The sequence below is a fragment of the Manacus vitellinus genome, unplaced genomic scaffold, assembly GCF_001715985.3.
Source record: "Manacus vitellinus isolate BGI_N305 unplaced genomic scaffold, ASM171598v3 scaffold_12_pilon, whole genome shotgun sequence".
NCBI lineage: Eukaryota > Metazoa > Chordata > Aves > Passeriformes > Pipridae > Manacus > Manacus vitellinus.
In genome coordinates this window covers 7,675,056-7,698,149 of record NW_021938949.1, presented here as the reverse complement: position 1 = coordinate 7,698,149, position 23,094 = coordinate 7,675,056, and the positions used below count along the sequence as shown (strand labels likewise).

Genomic DNA, 23,094 nt, shown 5'->3' with positions numbered 1-23,094 from the left:
GTGCTGCACACTGAGTTATTTACAGAGGTTTTGATACCCACCTCTGCTGCTGACCTGGCAGTGAGGGCTTCTGGCTGCTCTAACAGAGAGAAGGAATGGCTCGAGGCAAGTAGGAGAGAGAATAAGCCCAGGAGGACAGGCAGCTTTAATAGGTGTAGGATCTTACTGTGTGGTAGGAAAGGGAGTGACTGACAGCCAATACCTGTTATATCTGGATTTATCTCCTGGTGGAAACTAAACTGCTGGGTGAGAGAGAGCACAGAATCACACAGAATTACTTTCTGTTCCTCCAGGATTTAGGAAGGAACAGAACAAGCACAGTTCAGGCTTGCACTCCTCTTTGCCATCCCCTCTCTGCAGTCAGGTCAGTCCTTTCAGGATGCTTTCCCCAGCCCTGACTTCCAGGTCATGTCAAAGAGCTGGGATGTTACTGCTCCTGCTGCTCTTGTGAGACTGATGTGGTTTAAGTTCTGTCCCCTGCTGGTGAGCTTTGTCTTTTAGGAAACAGCACAAACTGAAGGGTGTAAATTAGCCTGTTTCAAGTTCCAGGAATTACACCTTTGCATGATCAAAGTAGGAGAGTGAAAGCACTGGAATGCAGCAAGGCATCATTGAGCACATTACAGCTTAGGAGGAGCGACTTCCAAGGAGGATGGAAAGAGAGAGAAAGAAGGATCAAAGATTAAAGTTGTATTGTAAATACAGTTTGGAGTCTTTCAACACGTGATACTGGACAAAAAGCCACTTCACAGCTGGAAGTGGAGAATCCCTCAGGAGTGACAAAAACATAGAGCCCTTTTGATAGAACAATTTTCAGGCAGCTTTCAGGGTCTCAGGCTTTGACCACCCTGGTACCTACACAAGTGACCTGACAGAGACACTGACAGAAAAACTGGAGGCCTTTTCTACCATCGCTGTTTTGAACACATGAAGGTCCCCTGACCTCGAGCACACACAGAAAAGCTTCCATTCACAAAGGCACATTAACACTTTGACATCAGGTCTTACAGGAGCATCAGCTCCTGGATAGGCAGCACACACTCCTCAGTCTGGTTTGCTTAGTGTTTACTGCAGAAGGCAGTAGCATGGAGGTCACCACAGCTGTTTCCCCCACACTGACTAGGGCAGACAGGCAGCTGAAGTCAGCCTGATGGATCCCCTGGGTTCCCTGCTGCATCCCTGCAGGGGAGGGAAGCTGTGCTTGATGCTGCCCTCCAAGTCTGACAGATCCATAAGCTGAACGAACAAACACAGTAAGGAAATCCCTCACATACTGAGGTAAACATAACAGTTCTATTTGCACACAGACCAGTCTCCCAAAGGAAATGTTTGGAAACTAAGGGTTGTATGAAATAGTGTCTGCATGTGTTTAGGAATGAGACAGAAGCTTGACAGTCCAGTATGAAATAAACTCTGAAAGTGCCAACAGCTGGATCAGCTTTGAGAATACAAGGCCTCTGTTCTCAAATACCAGGTGAACAGAGTAAAAGCAAAACAAGAAAAACCCACCCCCAAAACTGCTCTCCTCAGAGAGGCAAGGGCTGACAAAGGAGGAATAGATGTTTTCTCAATGTAATTCCAGTTCCTTTATAGGTCCTGTAGTCTGTATTTATCCTTATTACAATCTCTGCCTTTGGACTGTAGAATTCTTGTTCTCGAGGAGAACAGGAAAGAGGAGTTAGTCTAAAATCCAAATGTCATTTTGACGTTTGCTTTTTTGGGGAATTTGTTTTTTGATTGCAAATAAAGTCCAAAATTAGAAATTCTTTCTAGAAATGAGAAGTGCAAAGTTCCATTCCGGCTAACGCTTTGCAAGTGCTCCCATGGAACACTGCCCAGTCAAACAAATTACACAGAAGATCCACCAGAGGTATCAGATCTTGCCCCAAAACATACAGTATTTTCTCACTTTGACTGCTCACCACATCAAGAAAACAAGGATAATAAACAAGGGAGGATGGGTGCTCAGACTAAGCCAGCCATAACCAGCCAACACCTTCTAAAGATGCCAGGGGTAAAGAGCATGTAAAAATCTGGTAACACGCTTTCTGCACATGAACCACAAACCATCCTCCTAACCAAGACAAGGTCAAGCAGAAAAACCTTCTGTGCCATTCTTGAGATAATAATCTTCTGTGTTACTGGACTGTAGAAACATTTCCCTCCTCTGACAATTTGCTCTGCCTTGTGAGCAGAATCTCCTCTGCATCGCTTTGAAAACCTTCAGGAGAGAATCAAACCTGTCACAGCCATTTACAGTTCATCTGTCTCACTGCACAAGGCCCACACACAGAAGGAAAGCAAGTTAACATTTGAATTGTTGGAAAAAGCTCTTAATGCATTCTGAGCAAGGTTGGCTACACACTGCTTAAGGCCCAGCACCCAAGGAACTCACTCACATCACTCTGTTTTACCCCATTTTGATGAGTGTGAGGAATGGTTATTCCAGTCTCATGAAACTGGGCAAGTAATTTATCTTGCTCTTAGCTGAAGAAACTAATTTCCACCTGGATTAGGAAGAGTTTCATGCTGTACTGAGTTTTCTAAATTTATCAAAACAAAAAAAAGCAGCTTTTGTGATTAGAGGATTTAAATACATTTCCTGCTAATGGGGAAGTTCCCCACTAGAAAAATACTGTAATGGTTCCAGTTTGACAGCGAGCACTCATCCTTATTAATATGCTTCCTTTTTACCCACTCAAAGAAAATGCTAAGAAGCCAAATCTCAAATTCCCCTTTAGAAGCTATTTTGGCCCCAGAGAAGGCAGGTTCAGGAGAGACCTGTTCACACAGTTTTGCTGCAGACGTTTGCAGCTCCTTGGATTATCAGTTTCTCTGGAGGATGTGCACCATTTCCCCCGAGGTAACACGATGTGCACGTTCTCCTGTTCTCCTCCCCTTTGCCTCCCGAGGGAAAGTCACTGGAGATACAAAGTGGAGAAAGATTAGTCCCTTTATCTCAATCACAAATCATTCTGAAAACCCCACTACCAAGGGCTGAGCTGTTTTTAGAGATGAGAACTGTCACTTGTCTCCTGTCCTTCACAAACACGCTCCAGTGTTACCCACAGCCAGGAAAAAGAATGACAGTAACATCCTGATAAATACTGATTTTTTTGTTAATGAACTTTATCAGCACTGTGTTCCAGCCTGCTGGTATAACAGAATACTTCTGATATTAGACCAAAGAAAACACCAGCCTTTGGGTCAGCAGCTCTCCAATGGACCTGAACAGCTACTTAACAGAGGGATATCAGAACCTCCAGAAGAAAACAGCTACCTTGTAGCTGTTCTGCCCATGTAGTAGGACTGGATTACAATTAAGGAGTGTTTTATTTAATTATTTTCTCATTTGTGCCAGGCAAACTCCTCTGAGTTCCTGAACCCAGCTGTCTTTGGCCCCAAACTGAAAAATATGAGCAAGTCCCCAGGCTGCCCTGCAACCATGAAGGGAACCACACTGACAATACAGTCCATCCAACCTCATGGGAGAACCCCATTACACAGCAGCATTGACCCCTGCCCAGCTGGGTTACAAAATCCAACCACTTCATTCATTTTGTGCTAAGGTCTAGCAGTAAGAAATCAAATCCAGACACCTACAACGGGATGGGGGATGGCTTTCAGCTTTCCTTAAGCACACATGTCCCTAACACAGGCCCTCCAAGGCGTAAAAGGCAATTTATCTCCACTACAAGCAAGTGCTTCAGTTATCCCGTTCATCTCAGCACTTCAGAGACTTCAGAGCAGAGATGTGTCAGCACAGCTGCAGATAAACATGATTGGAGGACTGTTAGTACAAGATGCAGAGGCATCAGCAACAGCACTGCAGCACTCGCTGTGCCAGGCCACATCCCGACCCTGTGCAGAGTGTCTGCAGGACAATGAACATCAGCTCTGCCCCAGAGCACTGCAAAATTAAGAGATTGTCTTTATATCCATATGTTCTGCCCCACATCCAGTCTGTCTAAATCAGAGAGCAGCTCAAAGCAGCAGTATTTAAAAAACAAAAAATAAAAAATAGCTGTTTGGAGGATTCATTTTAACATCTGGAGGTAGAGGTCCCACCCCTTCGTTGATTGCCCTTCTTGCTCCATGCAGGATGCTCGGAGCATTAACTGGAGAAGAAATTTCCCTCTGGAGGTGACAGTGGTGGAGTTGGCATACTGCTAGATCCCACGAAAAGGCAGCTCAACTTCGGCTTCAATTCATTCCAAACTTTACTCATCTGTGAGTGGAAAAGGAGAGAAAACAGACGTGACCACACGGTAGGTAACAATCTCACCACACTGAATTTTAGCAGCAGTTTCAGGTACTCAAAAGCACGACACAAATTTGCTGAAGTGTTTTCAGGAAGTTCAGTGGACCCAGATTGTCCCTTCCAGACTGGTGCTACTGGAGGTCCCTGAGCATTTTCCTGAGCATGCATGGAATGGAGATTTCCCATACCTTGGTCAAACTCCTTCACTGAAGGGAAGGAAGGGAGCTGAAAGAGGAGAGATTTTTCTAACACAACAAATGCAAGGAAGTCTGTATATGGGAAATATTAAAGGTCATATTTAGGGGTTAACAAAAAGGAGCTCTTAGAGCAAAAGCAAGGAAGCTGTTCCTTGTCATACAATTTCTGTGTAGCACCACAAAAAACCAGATTCATCTAGCAAACACACATCATTCATTACAGAATAGCTATTTAATGGTTGGGTCTTCTTCACCTACCCATAGGATAGTTGATGAGAGAAGAAGAAAAGAAGAAAAAAACAGCAATTTGCTGCAAGAAGATACAGTCTTTTAGAGGAGTTAGAGGCCAGCCTTGATCCTCACTCCAAACTGGAAAGACCTTAGGTGACCTTTTAAGTTATGAAATAGCCCAGCTGGACAGATGATTAGAGGACGAAGGCCAACAGGTTAAAATAAATACATTCAAATTCTCATTCATATTTTGGGGAAAAGGATACAGTCCAGAAAAACTCACCTCTTTGTGACCCTGGATCTGGGAGTTGACAAAGGCCCCCAGAATGTGAGAGGTGAGAGGCAGGTAGATGTGGATGAGCTGTGTCTCCTGATGGAGGCAGTACAGGGAGAAGTAATTCCGCAGCTCCATGGTCAGGATGGCGTTTTCTTGCTGAAACAAGAGGAGCTCTGTGAAATGCATCGCCAGGAAGGGGCTGCCAAGGAGGTTCACTTACAGCAGGAGAAAAGAGCATTCCTGACCCTACCAGCAATTCAAACACATATCAAAAATCCAAAAAGGCAGGTCCTGGACCCATTCGATACAACAGCAACTGCACTTTCCACCCTGCAGACTGCTGGTTTCCACAGCTCCTGCAAATGATGTGCTGCCAAAGGGCCAGCAGTAAGCGTGGAGGAAAACAAACACCTTTTCCATGTGGCACAGCAGGTAGCTCAGATTTCCCAAAGCACAGGCTGCCCTTTCAGCCCAATGGCTTTTTGCAAATGTGACAAGAGCAGCACCATCACAGAGCCCAGTACCACCCTTTGCTCTCCCAGGAGCCTGCCCTACCTCCACAATCCGAGACTCCAGTTGCTCCACTGATTCTGGTTCTTTGTTCTGCACAGTGGCACTCATCATCTGCCTCTTCATCATGCTGTACTTGTGCAACGCCCGCTGGTGCTTGTGCAACACCCCCTTCTCGTGCCTTTCACACAGGTCCTTTATGGGAAAAGAAAAGAACAGGTAGAGTGGAAGCCAAGAGTCAGCAAACACACAGCCAAGTACATCAGGAACACAAACACATGGTTGTGCTTTATATAACTTCCCTGCTGCAGATTTTTGTTCTTTAGTTTTCAAGAGGGTCAAAAAACACCAGTAGCTTAGAATTCAAGAAAAAAAAAAACCTGCTTGAACCCAGACCAGTGAGCTTAAGAGGCAGCCTGGAGCATCACTTCTGCCAACACTTTGGATCTTATCAGGCCTCTTATCTTTTCTTGACCTTCTCAAAATTGAGTGCAGGCAATTAACTGTGGTAAGAGCTTGCCAGTGTCCTTCTATCTCAGTCCAGGCCTGGGAATGTCAGGAGAGGCTGCCTCATACAGTTTCAGTAGGTGCTTCTCTAAGAAGTACCTTTGATCATAGATTAGTATTAACAAAAATTCTTTAATTTGTAACTCGGTTCATATCTCCATGAGCAAACCAATAGTGATCTAGTTCACTGCTTTGACTCAGAAGCAGCCAAATCTGAAAATAAAAAGTTAGCTGATCCATATAGTTCAAGCATTTGTATTTTGAAATTCCTTGCAGGGTTTGCTCTTTGGCAAGTTCTCATCACAAGCCGAGCTGATCAGTAAGGCTGCAGAGCTGGTTATGGCCAACAGCCACTCCCCTCCCTCTGCCAGATGCCCAGTTTGCCTCTGAACTGGCCTCCCAGACAGTTTTCCATCCAGTTGGCATTACACCCTCTAAAAAGCACAAGCTTGCTCTGAACAACTTTCTCGTTGGCAGAAGAACAGCAGAGCTCACTTTATAGGACTGGAGTAAATCCAGGAAAAGGTTCAGCTTCTCCACCACATCATTCTCTTCCTGTTTACCCTAGAAAACAAGGAAAAAGTACATTTTACGTAAGCCTGGCAAGAACCAACATCCCAGTCCTTCACCTCCTCACACCACGCAGGCTCTCGCTGCGTTCTCCAGGGCACATTGGTGCTTACACAACTGCATCAAAAAGCTTTCAGATGGCACTGGAGTGTGTTTAGTCTTCAGTGTGCAGAACAAAGACCTGACTGAGGCAGGAACAGCTTTTCCAATTGACTGATCACTATAACAAGAGGAGTTGGTTTCACAGCCCTGCATGTCAGTCCTTTCAGCACACTCTGCCTGGAATTTCTTGCTCTTGCAGATTCCTCCAATCTTTCATCTTCCCTTCTTACAAGATAACTAATCCATTAAAGCTCTGAATACCTGCATGTTCCCCATAATAGTTCATGCATCAGAAGGCAGAGATGAGACACCAAGCCAAATTTAACTACTAGTTTTTTTATTTTACAAAATACTCTCTTTTCTTCCTGTATCAATAGAGCTCTCTGGAGCATAAACTCTGGAGAAAAAGACCTGGTCTGACTGATCTACAAAAGCTTGCTCAGTGTTTTAACACAATGAGATGAAGAGCAGTGAAGACAAAATTATTACTTTTCCTTTCCAGACTGTCGTTTTCTCACATTATTCTGACAGTCATTACCACACTGCACACTTACACAGGAATATGATACTTCTGTCTGAATCACTCTCATGTAATATTTAAGTACATGAACTTCAAAACTTGATTCAGAAATAACTTATTCTGGATTCTCTGTAGCAGATTAGTAAGACAGAACACAGGATTCTTGGACAGCTCACTGAAGCAGTACAACTTAATGTGTGCAATAATCATTTAAAATTAAGAAAGAAAGCAGGTTTTTCCCTCCTTTCCCTTGCCAGTTATATTTTTTTTCCCATTTAAACACAGTCCAGGTATTTCATTCAAGCTTGAACAAGCAGGCTGGTGGTTGAGGACGAAAGTTTGAATCACCATCTCCTTCTTAACTCTTGAAGAGCTTATGTCCACAGAGCTCATGATTAAAGATGAAGTTTAGGGCAGCAATGTACCACCTCTGTGTTACAAAAAGAAAAAAAAGAAAAAGACAAAAGTCAAGAACTCACCTGCTGCACAGCCTTATCTGCCAGAAGTGCAAACTCAACAGACAGACCCTTCAAGGCTTGTTTCAGAGTCCCCCATGTGCTGTTATTCAAAGCAGCCCAGGAAGGAAGTGGGGTAGTGTCTGAGCCCAAAGCACTGAAAGGAGATAAGTAACAGTCACATCTAGGAGACAAATTCCACTAAGCAGATAAACTTATTTGCAGAGAGCAGTTAAGAGTTTCAAATCTGTCTAAACAGCTCACAGCACTGAGCTGCTACTGCCCCAACACAAATGCAGAGTTAATTGTGCACTTACTGGGGAGAGAGACAATAAAACCAGTACCTGAATGCCAAGGTATTTATATTTTGTTTCCTCATGTTCTAAGGAATGCAGCCTTAATGGTAAGTGTGCATTTCCTTTTTTATAGTAGGAAAAATTGATTATGACCTGCAGCATGCACTGGAATACCTATTTTCACCAGCTTGGAGGCCTTACAAGAGTTTTGAGTTCTGAAACAGCAGTAGAAATGTTCCTATTAGCAAAGCCTGTTCCTCCAAACCTACCTGAGCTCCTTCCCAAATATGAGCAGGTCGGAGGCGTTATCAATGGCTCGAGAAGCAATTCTCTCCGCACGGTCGCGAAGCTTATAAAAGCTGTTATAAATATTTCTGATGAGCTCCCTGCTGGCAGCAAACTGGGCCTGTATGTCAGATGGGAGGAAGTCCTGAAGGAGTACAGAGAGGTTACTGGTGGGTAAATCAGAGGCACACCACAGTCTGCAGAGAAAAAGTGCTCACTCCCTCACGCCACGCTGTAACAACCCTGAAGAGATCACCTTTCCAATTCAGTTGTCCAAGTCAGATGTCACACAAATAGCCCTAATTTTCAGAGGCATAAAGAGGTTCAAATACCCAGTGTAGACAGAGTTGACAAGATCTGCAATTCTACTCTGCAGTTAAAACAGGGGTTGTGAGGTTTCAAGCTCACAAGTTCTAACCTAATCCTACTGGTAACTCCCAGCCCAGTAAAGTCAAGAATGAACTGAAAGTTCAGCTCTTTTTGACCAGTGTATCACTGGTAAAAACCTGAACTAAGCTCCAGTTGCAAAACCTCCTGCAAGCACTGCAGGAACCTGAACAACAACTTGCTTTAAAATTGCTCAATGAACACAGTAGATTTAAAACTTGTCACAGCACTAATCTCTGGGATAAACAGATATATGGAGAACTTATAGTTAACTTCTCTCTAACAGTCCAAATTGCTCTCCCACAGGGAGAAGCAGACAGACAGAATGAGGGCATGAACACTGGGAAAGACATCCATCTAGATATTAGTTTTTAAATTGTGCAATTTGTGCATGTGTTTGTTATGCAAGTACAAGTAATTGCTGAGAAACATGTTCTGAGCAGGATTCATTGTTTAATCTTTATCATATTCATGAACCAGCATTTAGCTACAAATATCAGGACCTTGAGAGTCAAATGTTTATTTGATCTTTTTGATAAAGTTACAAGTTCTTCAAACTCTGTAAACAACTGTGTCCTACCTAAGGTGTCCATCACTCCACAAATGCCATAACTGATCCACCAGGAGAACAGAGCCATTCAAACCAGAATAATATGTTGCAAAAAATTCCTATACATACCTTGGCCTGGGTGGCTAATTTGCAGGTCATAAACTCATCTCCTACTCCCTGGACCAACTCCCTTAGCTTATTCTGTACATCCTAGAGAAAATACAGAATCAAATCAGCATGAAAGAACTAAGTAACAAAGGTCTCAGATGCATCTCAACAGTAAGACACGTACAGATTTACCCAGGTTAGGTTTAATTTAAGGAAAAGCATAATCTGTATTCCCTTAAGAACAGATAAAATTTTCAAAATACTATCCTCCTGGCATTGAGTGAAATTACCTTCCACTTTCCAGCTGTAGAAACACCTACTGAGAGAAAATTCTCCTCGTCACAGGGAGCAAAAACATGTAGGTCAGAAGCAATTCTGAACCCTGTGCCCAGTGAAGCAGTTACAGGCAGACATGCAAACTCAGGACTATTGCTAACAGACACTCACTGAGCCACTGAATGACAGGAAGAGTTTCAAGAGCACATCTTCTGAGAAAGGGGGGTGTCGAGCCACCAGGTTTATAAAACGCTTCAGCGCTCTCCTCCTCGACTCTATGAATTCTCGGTCAGCTACAGGAAGAAACACAAAATTTCAATTAATGCACCTCTCATTACAGCTGCTGTGAAAGAGAAAAGCACTCAGGCCAATAACTTCCTTGTACTTACAACCCTTGCTTGAGCACTGCAACAAAAACAAGGAGAGGTTACCTACAGTCTGTCAGCTCCCAAAAACAATCTTTTAGATTGACCATTTGAATAAATATTCCATCAGGTGGTTCTTTATATCTTACCAAAATTCAGCATATATACCTGTGTGGGGTTATTTCCACAGGGTGGGGAAGGTAAGCAGGATAAACAACCAAACCTAAGGCCTGAAACTTCCACTTACAAACTGTGGGCCTACAAAGATTCTTCTTCCTCTGAATCAACTTCACAGCTGGTCTGCAGAGGGGATCCCAGTCTGTTTGGCAGTATCCATCAGGATACTGGATGGATACTAGGATCAGAATCCATCTCTTTCATGCAAGATGTCAGAAAGCACTTTGGAAGACCTGCACAGCAATCTGCAGTACATCCATCCACAGCCTTTACTTGTCAAACTAAAAGAATTCTGCTCATCTTGCTGAAACAAGAAGAATTTCAATCTGGCAATACTGCAGAAAGGCAGTAAATCAAAGTTCCTGGAGTTTTTCAGGAACGATGAATGATAAAAAATTAAACTAAAGACTGAAGGAAAAGAAAGCAGCATAGAAGGGAATTACAGGAATGCTCTTATCCAACGCTCTCATATCATGAAAGGTTATTACTCTTTTGCCTCAGTTTTAAGCTGGCAGTTTGCTGGCTGTGAGGACTCTCACTAGTGATCCTCAGTACAGTAACAACCACCAATTCCTTTTTCTGTCATTGTGGCTGCAGATCTTGGTTTGGCTTTGCTCACACTTCAGCCAACGTGGACATTTCTGAAGTAACCTACACACTTCCCACAGGATCTGCCCCAGCTGGCTGCTGTCCTCCAAAAGGAGCAGAGCAGGTGAACAATCTTCCTTCACACGACAGAAGGAGGGGAGCAGACCAGCATCAGGATCAGTGTAACTCAGCAGAGGAGCACACCAAGGACAAAGCACGGGGCTTTGTCCATCCGGCTCTGGGACTTGGAAGTTGCAAGAGTCACACATCTGTGCTAATCCATCAAATCCTGTGTCAGTCCATTAACCTGCTCAGAAACAAGAACTACCCACTCCATTTCCTTTTTCCTGTTTGCAGTTCCCATGAAACCCAATTCCACAGTTCTTCTACATGCAGAGTCGCTGGACTAAAGGCAATTAGCACTCTCTGCCTCATCACAGCTTTGCACTGTATTAGAACTGGTCTCCTAGCACAGTCTGGGAACTAATCCTATCGTTTTTTTTCTTAAACTTATGATATGCATGGGAAGAAATGCACTGGTGAATGCACAGAAATATCAACACAGTGGCAACACAAGGAAATAACAGTTGACTGACAAATTATATATATATTGGTAACTTCTTTCAAACATCCTCTCTCCACTGAGATTAATCAGAGAAGGCTGCTTTGCTCACAGGTGTTGCATGAAGTGGAAATTCTGGAACCTCTGGCTGAGAACACTGAATCAGGTTCAATTCAACGGATGGGTTTCGCAACCCCAAAAGAAAGGTCTTCACAATTCACATTCCATCACAAGAACATAAGGCCACTGGAGCTTTTCAGTGCCAGGATTTTGCTGTCTTCCAGTTCACTATACACCCTGCTCTGCTCACTGCTTACCAATTATTGTAGCAATGCACAGACTCTTCAACTGAAATCAATTATTTATTGAAACACAGCGAGCTTAGTGCCGTGGGCAAGAGAGGAGAGAGTGAAAAGCTTGTTCTTTCACAGATTAAGTATTAAACAAGACGGGATTTTATGCAGTTATGCAACGTTTGAAATATTAAATGTTTAAAATCGGTGTCAATATTTGAGATTAATGAAAAATGTTCCTGAAGGAGCTTTGATATGCTTCAGTCTTGGGATACTGGTTTTTAGGCTAACAGCTAAAGTGTACTTGAATGACCTGACACTGATTCCAGCCTCAGGTTTCAGTTTCTGGTTATGCTAAAAAGATCACAGAATCATAGAACCATTTAAGTTGGAAAAGAACGTTAAGATCACTGAATCCAACTGTTAAATTAAGACTGCCAAGTCCACCACTAAACAATGATCATCATAACAGGTTTTTCTAAAAACCAATACCTGCAGCTCCGCCGTGCTCTTGTGTGGAATTACACCTAAAATCTTATTAGGAAAGTCATTCCACAGGAAGAAACCTCACTGAAATTTTACATCAATATCTCACCTATAAGAATTTCCAGGATGGCAACAATTCACACCTCAAGATTGTGTATTATAACGTCAAACTTGTTTTCTGAGCCAAGCAGAAGCGAAGACTTTCAACATTTACTTTTAAACATTTACTTTTAACACTATCACCTTGACCAAGACCCCTCTACTCAAAAAGCAAGACCCAGGTTTACCTCCCAGCATCCTCTTTGGCGGCAGTGCCGGCACCATGCGATAGGGGAACTTCTGGAGCAGCATCTCATGGAACACCACAAAGTCATTGTATCGCCTGTAGACTGAGCATTTGAACCTCTGCAATTAAGGAAAGGGGAGAATAAGTCAATTCACAGGTTAGACAGCAGCAGCATTTACTTTTTTTTTTTTTTTTTTTTGCTATCAGCTGCCCTAAATGCAAAAGGAAGAAAAGAAAGAAATCATAACCAGAGATTGCAGAAACCACCTATTTCTCGTTAGAGGCCTTGTGGTGGGAAGGATGGAGGAGATTAAAAGCAGCCATCACTTGATTATGTGCATTGGGTTTGCATGGAAAGGTTTTGGTAGCTGGAGGACTACAGAGGTGGCTTCTATCAGAAGGTGCCAGAAGCTGCCCTTGTGTCTGAGAGATCCAATGCCAGGCAGCTCCAGGAGGGAACTGCTGCTGGATGAGGCCAAGCCTATCAGTGATGGTGGCAGCATCTCTGGGATAATGTATTGGAGAAAAAAAAAAATGCACAAGAAAACTGCACCCAGAGAGAGGAGTGAGAATATGTGAGAGTACCAGCTCTGCAGCCCCCCTGGTCAGTGCAGAAGGAGGGGCAGGAGGTGCTCCAAGCACCGGAGCTGAGGTTCCCCTGCAGCCCAGGGTGCAGCCCACCGTGAGACAGCTGTGCCCCTGCAGCCCTTGGACTGGCCATGAGGCAATTGGAGAGTGATCTCTCCCTGTCCTTATCTCAACCCATGAGCCTTTTTTTGCATTTTCTCTCCCCTGCCCAGCTGAGAAGGGGAGTGACAGAGCAGTTTTGGTGGGCACTTGGTGTCGAGCCGGGCCAGCCTACCTCATACAGTCCTTTTGAGAATAAGACTTCCAGTTAAAAACATAAGTCTGCTTTTATTCACACACAAGATGAAAGAGACTACAAAGTGGAGAGGAAGGTGTTTCCCAAAAAATTGCAAATATCCCTAAATCTGCCGTGGTTCCATAGCATTACCCCCTCAAACCCTCTGGTCTTCCAAATTAGACAGAACATTGGGAAGGAGTGCTGACACTTTTAAAGTGCTCTAGAGAGCTCTTTTCTTGAAGTACTGCAAGTCTCTGAGCTCCAGTTCTTAGGATCTTTCTCTAAATCAGTTTTAAATCCAGAGGTGGCAAAACAGTCTTAGACCATGTTAAGCTACTACTCAACCCAAATGCCTGATGTTTTAATTAAACCTCACAAGAGGAGAGACCTCACACTGATGTTAGAGCTATAAACAAAGACTGAAAGTTCCTTTAAAACCTTAGGCCTTCAAGCTGCATTTCTTAGATCAATATGTAGAAGAGGCCAAAGAAACTCTTTTCTCATTCCCAAAGGAGTTAAGTAGCAGCTAGAACAAGACATTTAGGAGGCAGAAATCCTCTAAAAACAATAAATAAATAATCCACAACCCCCCCCACACTATTACTACAGATTCAACCACTAATAGGAAAGACTACAGAGCCCTCTACTCATCCCCACTACATTTGCACTGCACGTCATCCACCACTTACAGCGGCACTATGCCAAAAAACAGCAATGAGACACACAACTGGAGCCCAACAGACACAGCCCCAAGGGCCTCCCTTCAGTCTGCTCTGAAATCTGATGTTGGTTTGTGCTGTAGAATCTCAGATGAAGCTCAAGGCCAAGCTACACTTCTTTTTGAGGCAGCATCATTCTACAGCCACAGCCACAGGAGACATGACAGCGACTGAAAGGAATCAGTCATGGGTTCCTAAATTCAAAACCTTGCAGGACCACCAGGGTCACTGAGTCCTGTGCCCTGAAATCACAGGCAAAAATAAACATCCATTCCTAGAAAGCCCACAGAAGCATTCACCATGTCTGCCCTTTCCCCACACAAGTCTTTGACAAACTTAGAGACATCACCCTAAAAAACCTAAAGCCCCAAAAATCACTGCAGACAAGTGACCCAAATGTGTCACCAAACACATACAATGATGACTAGAACAGTTCAAGCACTACTCAATAACTGATGTTTTGGTGGTCTGGGAAGTGTCAATCACACATGGTCTGCTTGGAAGAGGACATGTTTCCTCCTTGGAAAAAAACACACAGAAGATACTGGAGACATATTTCACTGGCTGCACTACAAATAGGAAAAGGCAAATCATCTTCAATCTTCTCCTATACCAAGAGAAGAACCTACAACCAGCATCACCCAACACACCTACCAAATCAGTCAAGACTTTGCCAGTAGCAACTGCACAGACACTGTAAAGAGGATACACTCTCACAGAGCCCAGTGCTTGTTCACATTACCTTGCTGGAAACCTCATATTCCACATGTTTCAGGAAAAGGCCCTTCTTCTCAGGTATAAGCTCCACCTGCACACTATCCTTGCTCAATAGCTCTTGTAGGGTGTGGGAAAGCAGCAGTGGATTTCCCTGGGGCATCTGCATTAGAAACTGTTCCGGTTCCCTTGGTTCATTTACTGGAGGCTTTGCCAAATCTAGAAGACAAAAAGGGGAAAAAAACAGTAGACCTGATAAGGTACAGTAAAAGAAGTAGCCTTAAAATATTCTGTTCCCTTGCTTGGTGCTCCCAGAGTGGTGCAACACAACCAGAACACCAGCCAGGCCACTCCCCCAGGAGGTTATGCTGCTTCACACACGTTCAAGACATTGGTACCTCCCTCCTCACAACACCCAGGAGCAACACCAATTATATCGAGTCAGAAAGACATCCCTACTAAGCAAAGAATCACAGGCCAAATTTGTTCTGTGAATCAGCTAAGAGGCCTTGCATTTCCTGTCTGTCCAGCTCCCACCACAGCAGGATCTGCCAAAATGAACGAAACCCTAGCTCAGCACTTTTGGATCCTGCCTAGAACAACTCATGGAAGGAAAGAAAAATGTGTCATTTTACTGCGCTGCAGAAATTTAATCCATTAATTTTGCATGTCATTACAAAGGAAGGAGACACTTCATTTGGCATAATTTTATTAAACTCTCTGACACTATGCTACAGTGAGCGAGAATTACAATAATTTACTATGTCAACATGCTCAAGTTCAAGATCAGGGGAAAAGGGTTCCTAACAAGGGCTACCAACACAACAATTCCTCAATCACAGCAAGCTGTGGCAAAATCTTTCAAACAAACCTATTCCACTGCTCACAGCTAGAAAACAAACAATTTTCAAGGGTGAATTCAATCATAGCTAGGCAGCTTTGCATAGAGAGAGTCTAACTGATCCTCTGCTAGATGCAAAGTCAAAAAAAGATAGGTCTTAAGAATGTGGCCCCAGAGGACAAACTACATCAAAGAAGGGGCAAAGCTGATCATTCAGAATAATCAAGTGACTGACCAGAGTCCATTATCTCAGTTTGACTTCATAACGACACTACTGTGTGGCTGTAAACTAAGCTCACATTAGTTTTCAAAGCAATCCTTTTTTTCCACCCATTCCACACATAAGAATCAGTGTGAAAGATGTGGGTATAACCCTGGAACCTATTGAGCCCATACCTGAGTTCAGTCAAATCCACTGATGAAAAGGTACCCAGAAAAGCCAGGTAGGATTCATCATCCCTTCCTTGCCCCACTGGGAGAAGTTCCTAAATGCATCTACAGTTTTGAGAACACAAAAAGACAGTAACACTATGGAAGCAATAAGCATTTCTTTAAGCTTTGATACATAGTTCAAAAAGTTGTAAACTTTGTAAGAGAGAAACTCGGGGAAGATAAGAACTCATATCCTTAACTTGAAACTCTGACCTCCTCCTGATAAGGATTTCCCACCTGCTCCTTCATGTGCTCCAGGCCCTGATAAATGGGGAACACAGATAATCTTCAGTTCCTCAGATACATAGCATCAGACTCTTCATTATTTGCTCCACAAAATGGCTTAAGGAAATCAAATCCAGGACAAATGACCTTATTCCACATGTCTCATCAGGCTTCAGATGCCTGCTAATGTGACTCAGAGAAGCAAGTCTTAACACCTCTGCTTTATTAGACTAATATATATCACCTGCTAACCCCACCTATGCAGCAGCTCCTAAAAATTTCCAGCTACCTGCCAGAAATTTGCAGTAAAATAAGGCAAGCTAATTCAATGTTGACATAGGACACTGCTGGATAAAGTGATAACACCTGTACAGCCACTTTTCAGAGAGATGCTGAACTGAAAGAAAAAGGAGGAAAGAAAATTCAAGGCAGAAGATTTTCTTGTGCAGAAAAATCCTTGCCTGCCTGACCTTTCATGGAGCAGCAAGGTGCAATAAATCACAGTATCAAGAAGAAGGGTCAAAAATACACACAAAAGAACTATGGAAAGCACAAGGCATCCTGGACCTCCAGAGCAGAGGTTCTCTGGGTGTGCACCCTTGTAATTCTTGGGTTTAACTGCTCAAGACACAGCAATGAAGTGCAACATGACACAGCAGATGTTGTTACTCCTCCAAGGCACACACACACAGAGAATTCCAGAGCCCTCTGTGATGCTCAACACTGGCTCACACTGCAGAGGGAGTTGCTCCAAGCTGGCCTTCCCAGGAGAGGTTACTCAAAATACACCCCAATTTCTTCCCTAAGAGCAGTGCCAATCTGTACTGACACAACCTTCTCCTGCCTATTGATTCACTGTCTCTGTTTCCCATCCTTCTGCTGGACAACCAACAAAGCAGTGCTTTCACAGCATAAACTGGTCCCTGACCTTGGGCTCGGCACTGTCTGGTAAACTACTGAAACCCCAGTGGCAAAAGACAGGTATCAGGAGAAAAGATAATACTGGATGAACCATGAAACCCTCAGTGTTTCATCTGTAACACCCAGAACCTGCAGCACAATCAGCCAAAGTGATGCTGAGGACTCTCAGGTTCATTACAGTGATCTGAACCCACATTACCCCCTAAGACATCTACAGAGTGAAGCCCCCCAGAGATCCAGACAAGACTCCACATTTCTTTGACAATTCAGCCATGTTGCTCTTTTCTTGGTAATTCTTCTCCAGTTTTCATCAAGTTATTCTCTAAATTTGCTTTCTAAAATTCACCTACAGGAAATACCTTCTCTTTATCAGCAGCTCACACATTTGGCTCTTCCTGAAATATTCTGTAGCTTCTTTACACCTCAACCTTGTCTAAACGTGTGAAATCACACAAACCAGACAACCATGCAAACAAGTTTGAATAATTACTGTTTAATTAATAATCTCAGCGTGTCTGCTATCAACAAGACAGCTACTCAGACTGAATCTACACCCTCAGACTCTGGTCTGATAACACAATAAGATGACTTTGGAACAGCTGTTAACCTGTCCTAGGAAACACTTAACGTGGCACTAACACTAACCCTACAGAGCAATATATACTGGAGCTATTCTTCAGCCCATTTTTCATTCTACTTACTAAACAGCCTATTCCAGAACAGCCTCAAGAGCCCTGGCCAGGAATGGTGGATAATAGTGGGAACTCATTGGTATGAGCTCCTGTGTTCAACCAGTAAAAGGATTTACATGCATTGTAACAGAACACTTAACGCTTCCCATCACGCACTCTGCTGGAGAACAGCTAATTTTGAAAACATTCCCTTCGGTTTCAGCAGATCATTATCTAGTGAAGTTTATATACAGGGAGCAGCAAGTGAATACAGAAACGAGGTATGGAATGGTCCCCTGGAACACTGGGAAGCAGACAAAAATAAAAACCAGTTTTTTCCTGCAAGCTACGCTCTTCCTACAGCAGTTTCTCAATCTGTTGTCAATAAGAGATCAGGAAGTGGACTGATATAACTGAAAACAAGTTAATATAAAAGTTAAAAATAATACATATAAATACACATATGCAAACAAGAAGACAACAAGATGACAAGAAATAAAAGTCTGAAGAAGCATTCAAAGCATGGCCTAATTGTTGTTACATCGTAAAAGAAAACAGCAACGAAAACACTGCATAATACTTTCTTTTTTTTTTTTTGTGCCAAGTCAGGTAGCCTTTGGACTGAAGGGAGTTGAGAAACTCACCCAGAGAACAACTGAAATAGAAAATTTCTCCACTTTAGACCACGTATTTCACACCTCAGTTAGCACCTGACGTTCATTACTCCAGTGATACAACCAGGCACCAACCTGCCCTCCACCGTTACCAGTTTCCTCCACGTAAATTCCTAATATCATGCATTTGTGAAAGCCAGAGTAGAATTCCAAGTATCTGGTCAGCTGCACTGAGGTTTTACAGGGAAGCACATCCAGCAGAGAGGAGCAATGCCAGGGCTGGAAGCTCAGGAGCAAATCACTGCCACTGATCTCCCTTCCCTATTTAAGCTCCGTCAATCAGATTTGGAGGCCTTATCTCCATTTTACTGATGGCTGATACAAACTCTTTATTACACCAGGTGCTAATCAGATAAATTTATCAGACACGATTAAGCAGATGGTGCCAGAGAATTACTTGTAACATTAGCAGCATATTTTCTAGAAGGAGGAAGGAGTTTGAAAGGAAGCAAAACCTTTAGGAATAACAGCTAAGATTTATTCTCCGTCCTCACAGACCACAGCTGTGGGGAGCAGAGGGGATCCAACCCACAGGAAACACACAAGAGTACAAAAACTGGTTTTATACACAGATACCTCAGATTTCTCCCTGGAAAAAATGAGGGCTCCACTACAAACTCCTGGGCCAGGAATTCTAAAGCAGCAATGTAAATATCATTCATCAGCATTTCCCTTTCCTTTCTGTCTTCTCATGAAAAGCCTCAGGAATTATGGAAATGCCTTTCCCCCTTATTGTGTCAAACACATTCCTCCATAATTCCAGAATCCACTGTCCACATCAGCCTCTCTGAAAGCTGGTGCAGATTTCAACTACAAACTCAAATAGATTCCCTTCTTCGTTTTATTTTTTTAAAATCTTACATAATTTGAAATTCCCTAAAAACACAGAAAGAAAAACAGAAGTCCCACAAAAAAAAAAAGAAAAAAAAAAAGGGCAAACAAAACTTTGTTCCTATTAAAGGCTTTACATATTTTTTGAGACCACTGTATGCAACTTGTTTGGGGTTTTTTAAGGAACTTAAAACCATGGCATTCTTATTCAGAAAGGAGCAAAGCAAAGGAATCAGTCTATGTAACAAAGCCAAGTGCTCCACAGCTCTGAGTTCAACATGGAAGGCAGGTCTGTATTTCTAACTGGGTACAAGAAAAGTAATTATATTTAGCTTCACTCTAATTAAGAGTGCCCTTCCTTCTCCTTCCCAACAATTCCCTTGTAAATACAAGCTTTCCAATACCAAAACAAGACAAGATAAAGTAACACACATACTATCATAAAATTAGATGTTGGAAAGCAGGCTCCAACATTTTGTTTTTCTCCTTAAAAAAAAAACAAAACCAACAACTGAAAACCATCACCACAGCTTTCTCAGTGCAGATGTCAAATATGTACCCTGCACTAGCTGGTCTGGGGTTTTGGGGATTTTTTTTTTGGTTGGTTGGTTGGTTAAGTTTTTATATTTTCCTTTGTTTTTGAGATATTGAGGGTAATTTGGTTTTCATTTCTGGAGGGGTTTTTTTGCTGGTTATTTGTTTTGGGTTTTTTTCCAACTAAGTTTAAGATTGTTATTCAGCACTTGGTGCTTCTAAAATTGAAAAGGAGAAGCAATGGCACAGCTCAAAAATAGCTGAGGCTATAGCTTTATTTAATAATATTTTGAAAGCACCTGCATTTCTGCATTCCCCTGTAGGCCTCCAACTGCTTCCCAGAATATCACAGTCACACACTCCAGCAGAAAAAAAAACCCAACAGCAAGTTACCCCCTTCCAATGTAACACAGATTTACTGTGTGTAAAGAACTACCTTTAAGCCTAGCACCCTGCTCTTTTGATCTGTGCTGTTAGATCAACTCATTAATTGATTTCCCAAGTCTGGGAATACAAGGAACACATTCCATTCACAAGTCAGTCGTGAGCCACAGTCCTCAGATGCAGCACACACAGTAAAGTGGGATGGAGCTACACACTTTAAAGAAATAACAGGATTAGCAGAGAAAAGTCCATGAAGGAATGTGCCCAAGGATTACAGAGACAAAAAGTCAAATCCTCACTAGGGCACAATCCCAGCTCACAGTGAAAGACTTCTAAACTATCATTTCTCACAAAGAGGCTGGAAGTGTAAAAATTCACACCCAAAATGGTAACCCAGCAAGCAACAACCCATATAACTGTTCTCTGGGAAATTTGTACAAGGACATTTTAGCCTGACTACAGAACTGGCAAATTTCCACAACCATCTGTCCTTACACAGGTCAAGAACATCCCATCAGAAGAAATGGTTTATCTTTGTTTTGCTTCTCATCTTCCTTGCCTGTTTCTCACCCTCCCAGTTACACTGGGGGAAAACTCGATGTCAGCATTTAAGCATTAAAGAAACGGCATTGTCACTCCACACACTTCAGCCTCCCAGTGGTCTTCTCACACATTTCACAGGTAGAAGCAGCTCATTCACATCCCAAATACTGTTGAAAGGTAATTATCAAAGCTCCCGTCCTTTTCTACCAGTTCCACATGTCTGTAACTGGTAAATTTTTCTCCATCTACATGCACCAACCCATAAAACTTGAAGACTGTTGGGGAAATCAGACTATTTATGTGCAAATCATACTGTAGAGTCCTCTCCACCAGGCCCTCCACAGGCTGCACACACAGTTAAAGATTTACCATCAGAAGAAAAAGAGACACCCCCCCTCCCTCCCCAGCCAACACACCTGGATTAGCTCCCTGCAGTCGTTGCAAAACACTCAAATGGAAGCAAAAGGAAAGAAAAGTCAATAAAAGCAACTCTGCAACATTAACTGACTTTAATGTATTAGACATTATCCTTTTTTCTTCTCTCTCTTGATTGTGCTAAAGTACTTTTAACTCTGCAAAATCAAAAAGACAGCATTTGTCTGTGCTGTCCAAGATGGGCATTAACGATCCCTGCCAGGACTATCTTTACTCTGGAGATTCAGATTCTCCCAAAATACTCACTGACGAGCTGCTGATCTCCAAAAAAATTACACATGGGTGTGAAACTTCCAAGATCTCTGACCTCTCATCATGATGCTTAAAATAAAAACATTCCTGCGTTCACAGCATTATTTTTCTTTACATAAAACCATTAGACACCTCCTCTCAGTGCTCACCATATAATCGTTGTCAAAGAAAGCCAAGTTTTCTAAATAGGGCTGAGTAGATTAGACAGGTACAGAAGCACCATCACCAGAAGTTAATTAGATCAGTACTCCACTTGGAGACAACTGTTTTATCTCTATAAGGCTCCTGAAGCAGATGGTAAATCCAGAACAGACATACCTGAACAAGCTCTCTCTTTGGTACAGTAGGACATTTTTTCCACAAAGGCTGCTGCTCAATATGTTACATCAGTCCTGGACAGAAATATTCCAAAATAATTTATTTATAAGCATTATCTGCATCAGGAGCATCACAGGCCTAACAAAAGCATACCCACTGGATCCTGAATATAATCCAACCAAACCATTTTTCCCTGCATTAGGCTCACCTACTAGTAACTTCTACTCAATTTCTTTTCAAAACTGAGAAAAAAAAAAACACACTATGCACGGAGCAGGTACAAAACTTCAGCCACTTTAAAGAGAACTTGAGAGAACATTATTACCCTGTTTCCCTCTAAAAGTTTCTCTCAGTCTAAACGTTAAGGAGTCCAACATGTTATTCCCTCAATTCACCCAGGAGCTCCCTCCATCTATCATTTCGCAACAAGCGCTGGCAGCGCTTGGCTGCGAAGTTTCTCCATCCCAGATCCAGCTGCGCGCTCCCAAAACTCCAGCGTTTCCCGGCTGGATGTTCCGCTCGGGCCGGCGCGGGGTCTGCCCCACTGCCCCGCTGCCGAACGGCTCCACCGTGCCCGGGTCCAGCTCGGCGGGCGGGGACCAGGGGCCACATGAAGTGTCCCCGGCGCGCAGGGAGCGCTCGGCCGCGTGACTCCCCACGGGAGAAGTTCAGGACCGCGCCCGGCCCCGCGTCCAGCCCCGCAGGAGCGCTCCGGGGAGCTCATCGCCCGCGGACACCGAGCCGGGCACCGGGGCGACCTCCGCGGGCAGGTACAAACCCCCCCGGCCCGGGCGCTCCGGTTCAACCCCGCGGGGCCAGAGCCCACCGTGGACGGGACGGGACCCTCAGCGCACCGCCGCGGGCAGCCCCCGCCCGGAGCCGGGCCCGCCCGCCCCGGGGCGAGGAGGGGAGGCGGGCGGCGCTGCCGCCGGTTTTGGCGGGGAGCGCGGCCCCGACCGCCCGGGCGGGCAGCGGCGGGCAGCGCACGGAGCGGGGGCGGCCCCGCCGCGAACACATCCCTGGTGTCCCCCGTACCTGTGCCGGTGCCGGCCGTGCCCGCGGGCGGCTCGCGTCCATCGCGGCCGCGGTCATGTGAGGCAGGCCCGGCCCGGCCCCCTCCCCTCCCCTCCCCCTCCCCTCCCTTCTCCGCAGCGCGCCGCCCGTGAGCGCGGGCGGGGCGGGCGGGCAGAGCCGCCTCCCGGGGGGCCGGGGGCGAGGGGTGACACGGGCGGCTGTGCCCGCCGGGGATGTGACAAATGCCACCACTGCGCCACCGTGTCCCCGCACAGCAGCACCCCGCGGCTCTCGCAGGGGCAACGAGCCGTCCCTGCCGCCGACGGGATGGCTCCGAGCGCTTCGGAACCGCTGCGGGGTTAACAACAAATCCCCTAAACATCTTAATAGCAAATCTCCCAAACATCTTAATAGCAAATCTTCCAAACATCT

At 44.1% G+C, this 23,094-nt stretch overlaps 1 protein-coding gene across 1 annotated transcript; it reads right to left on the bottom strand.

The window, feature by feature from the left end:
- Window positions 1–1,230: 1,230 nt before the first annotated feature.
- SNX8 (sorting nexin 8) lies at window positions 1,231–22,740 on the bottom strand. Its single transcript, XM_018067296.2, is given in 12 exon segments — window positions 1,231–4,228; window positions 4,973–5,122; window positions 5,522–5,671; window positions 6,479–6,547; window positions 7,655–7,787; window positions 8,196–8,356; window positions 9,278–9,358; window positions 9,704–9,825; window positions 12,291–12,408; window positions 14,616–14,806; window positions 22,684–22,719; window positions 22,722–22,740. Coding segments are annotated over 12 exon segments (1,344 nt in total). The 3' UTR covers window positions 1,231–4,114.
- Window positions 22,741–23,094: the final 354 nt, after the last annotated feature.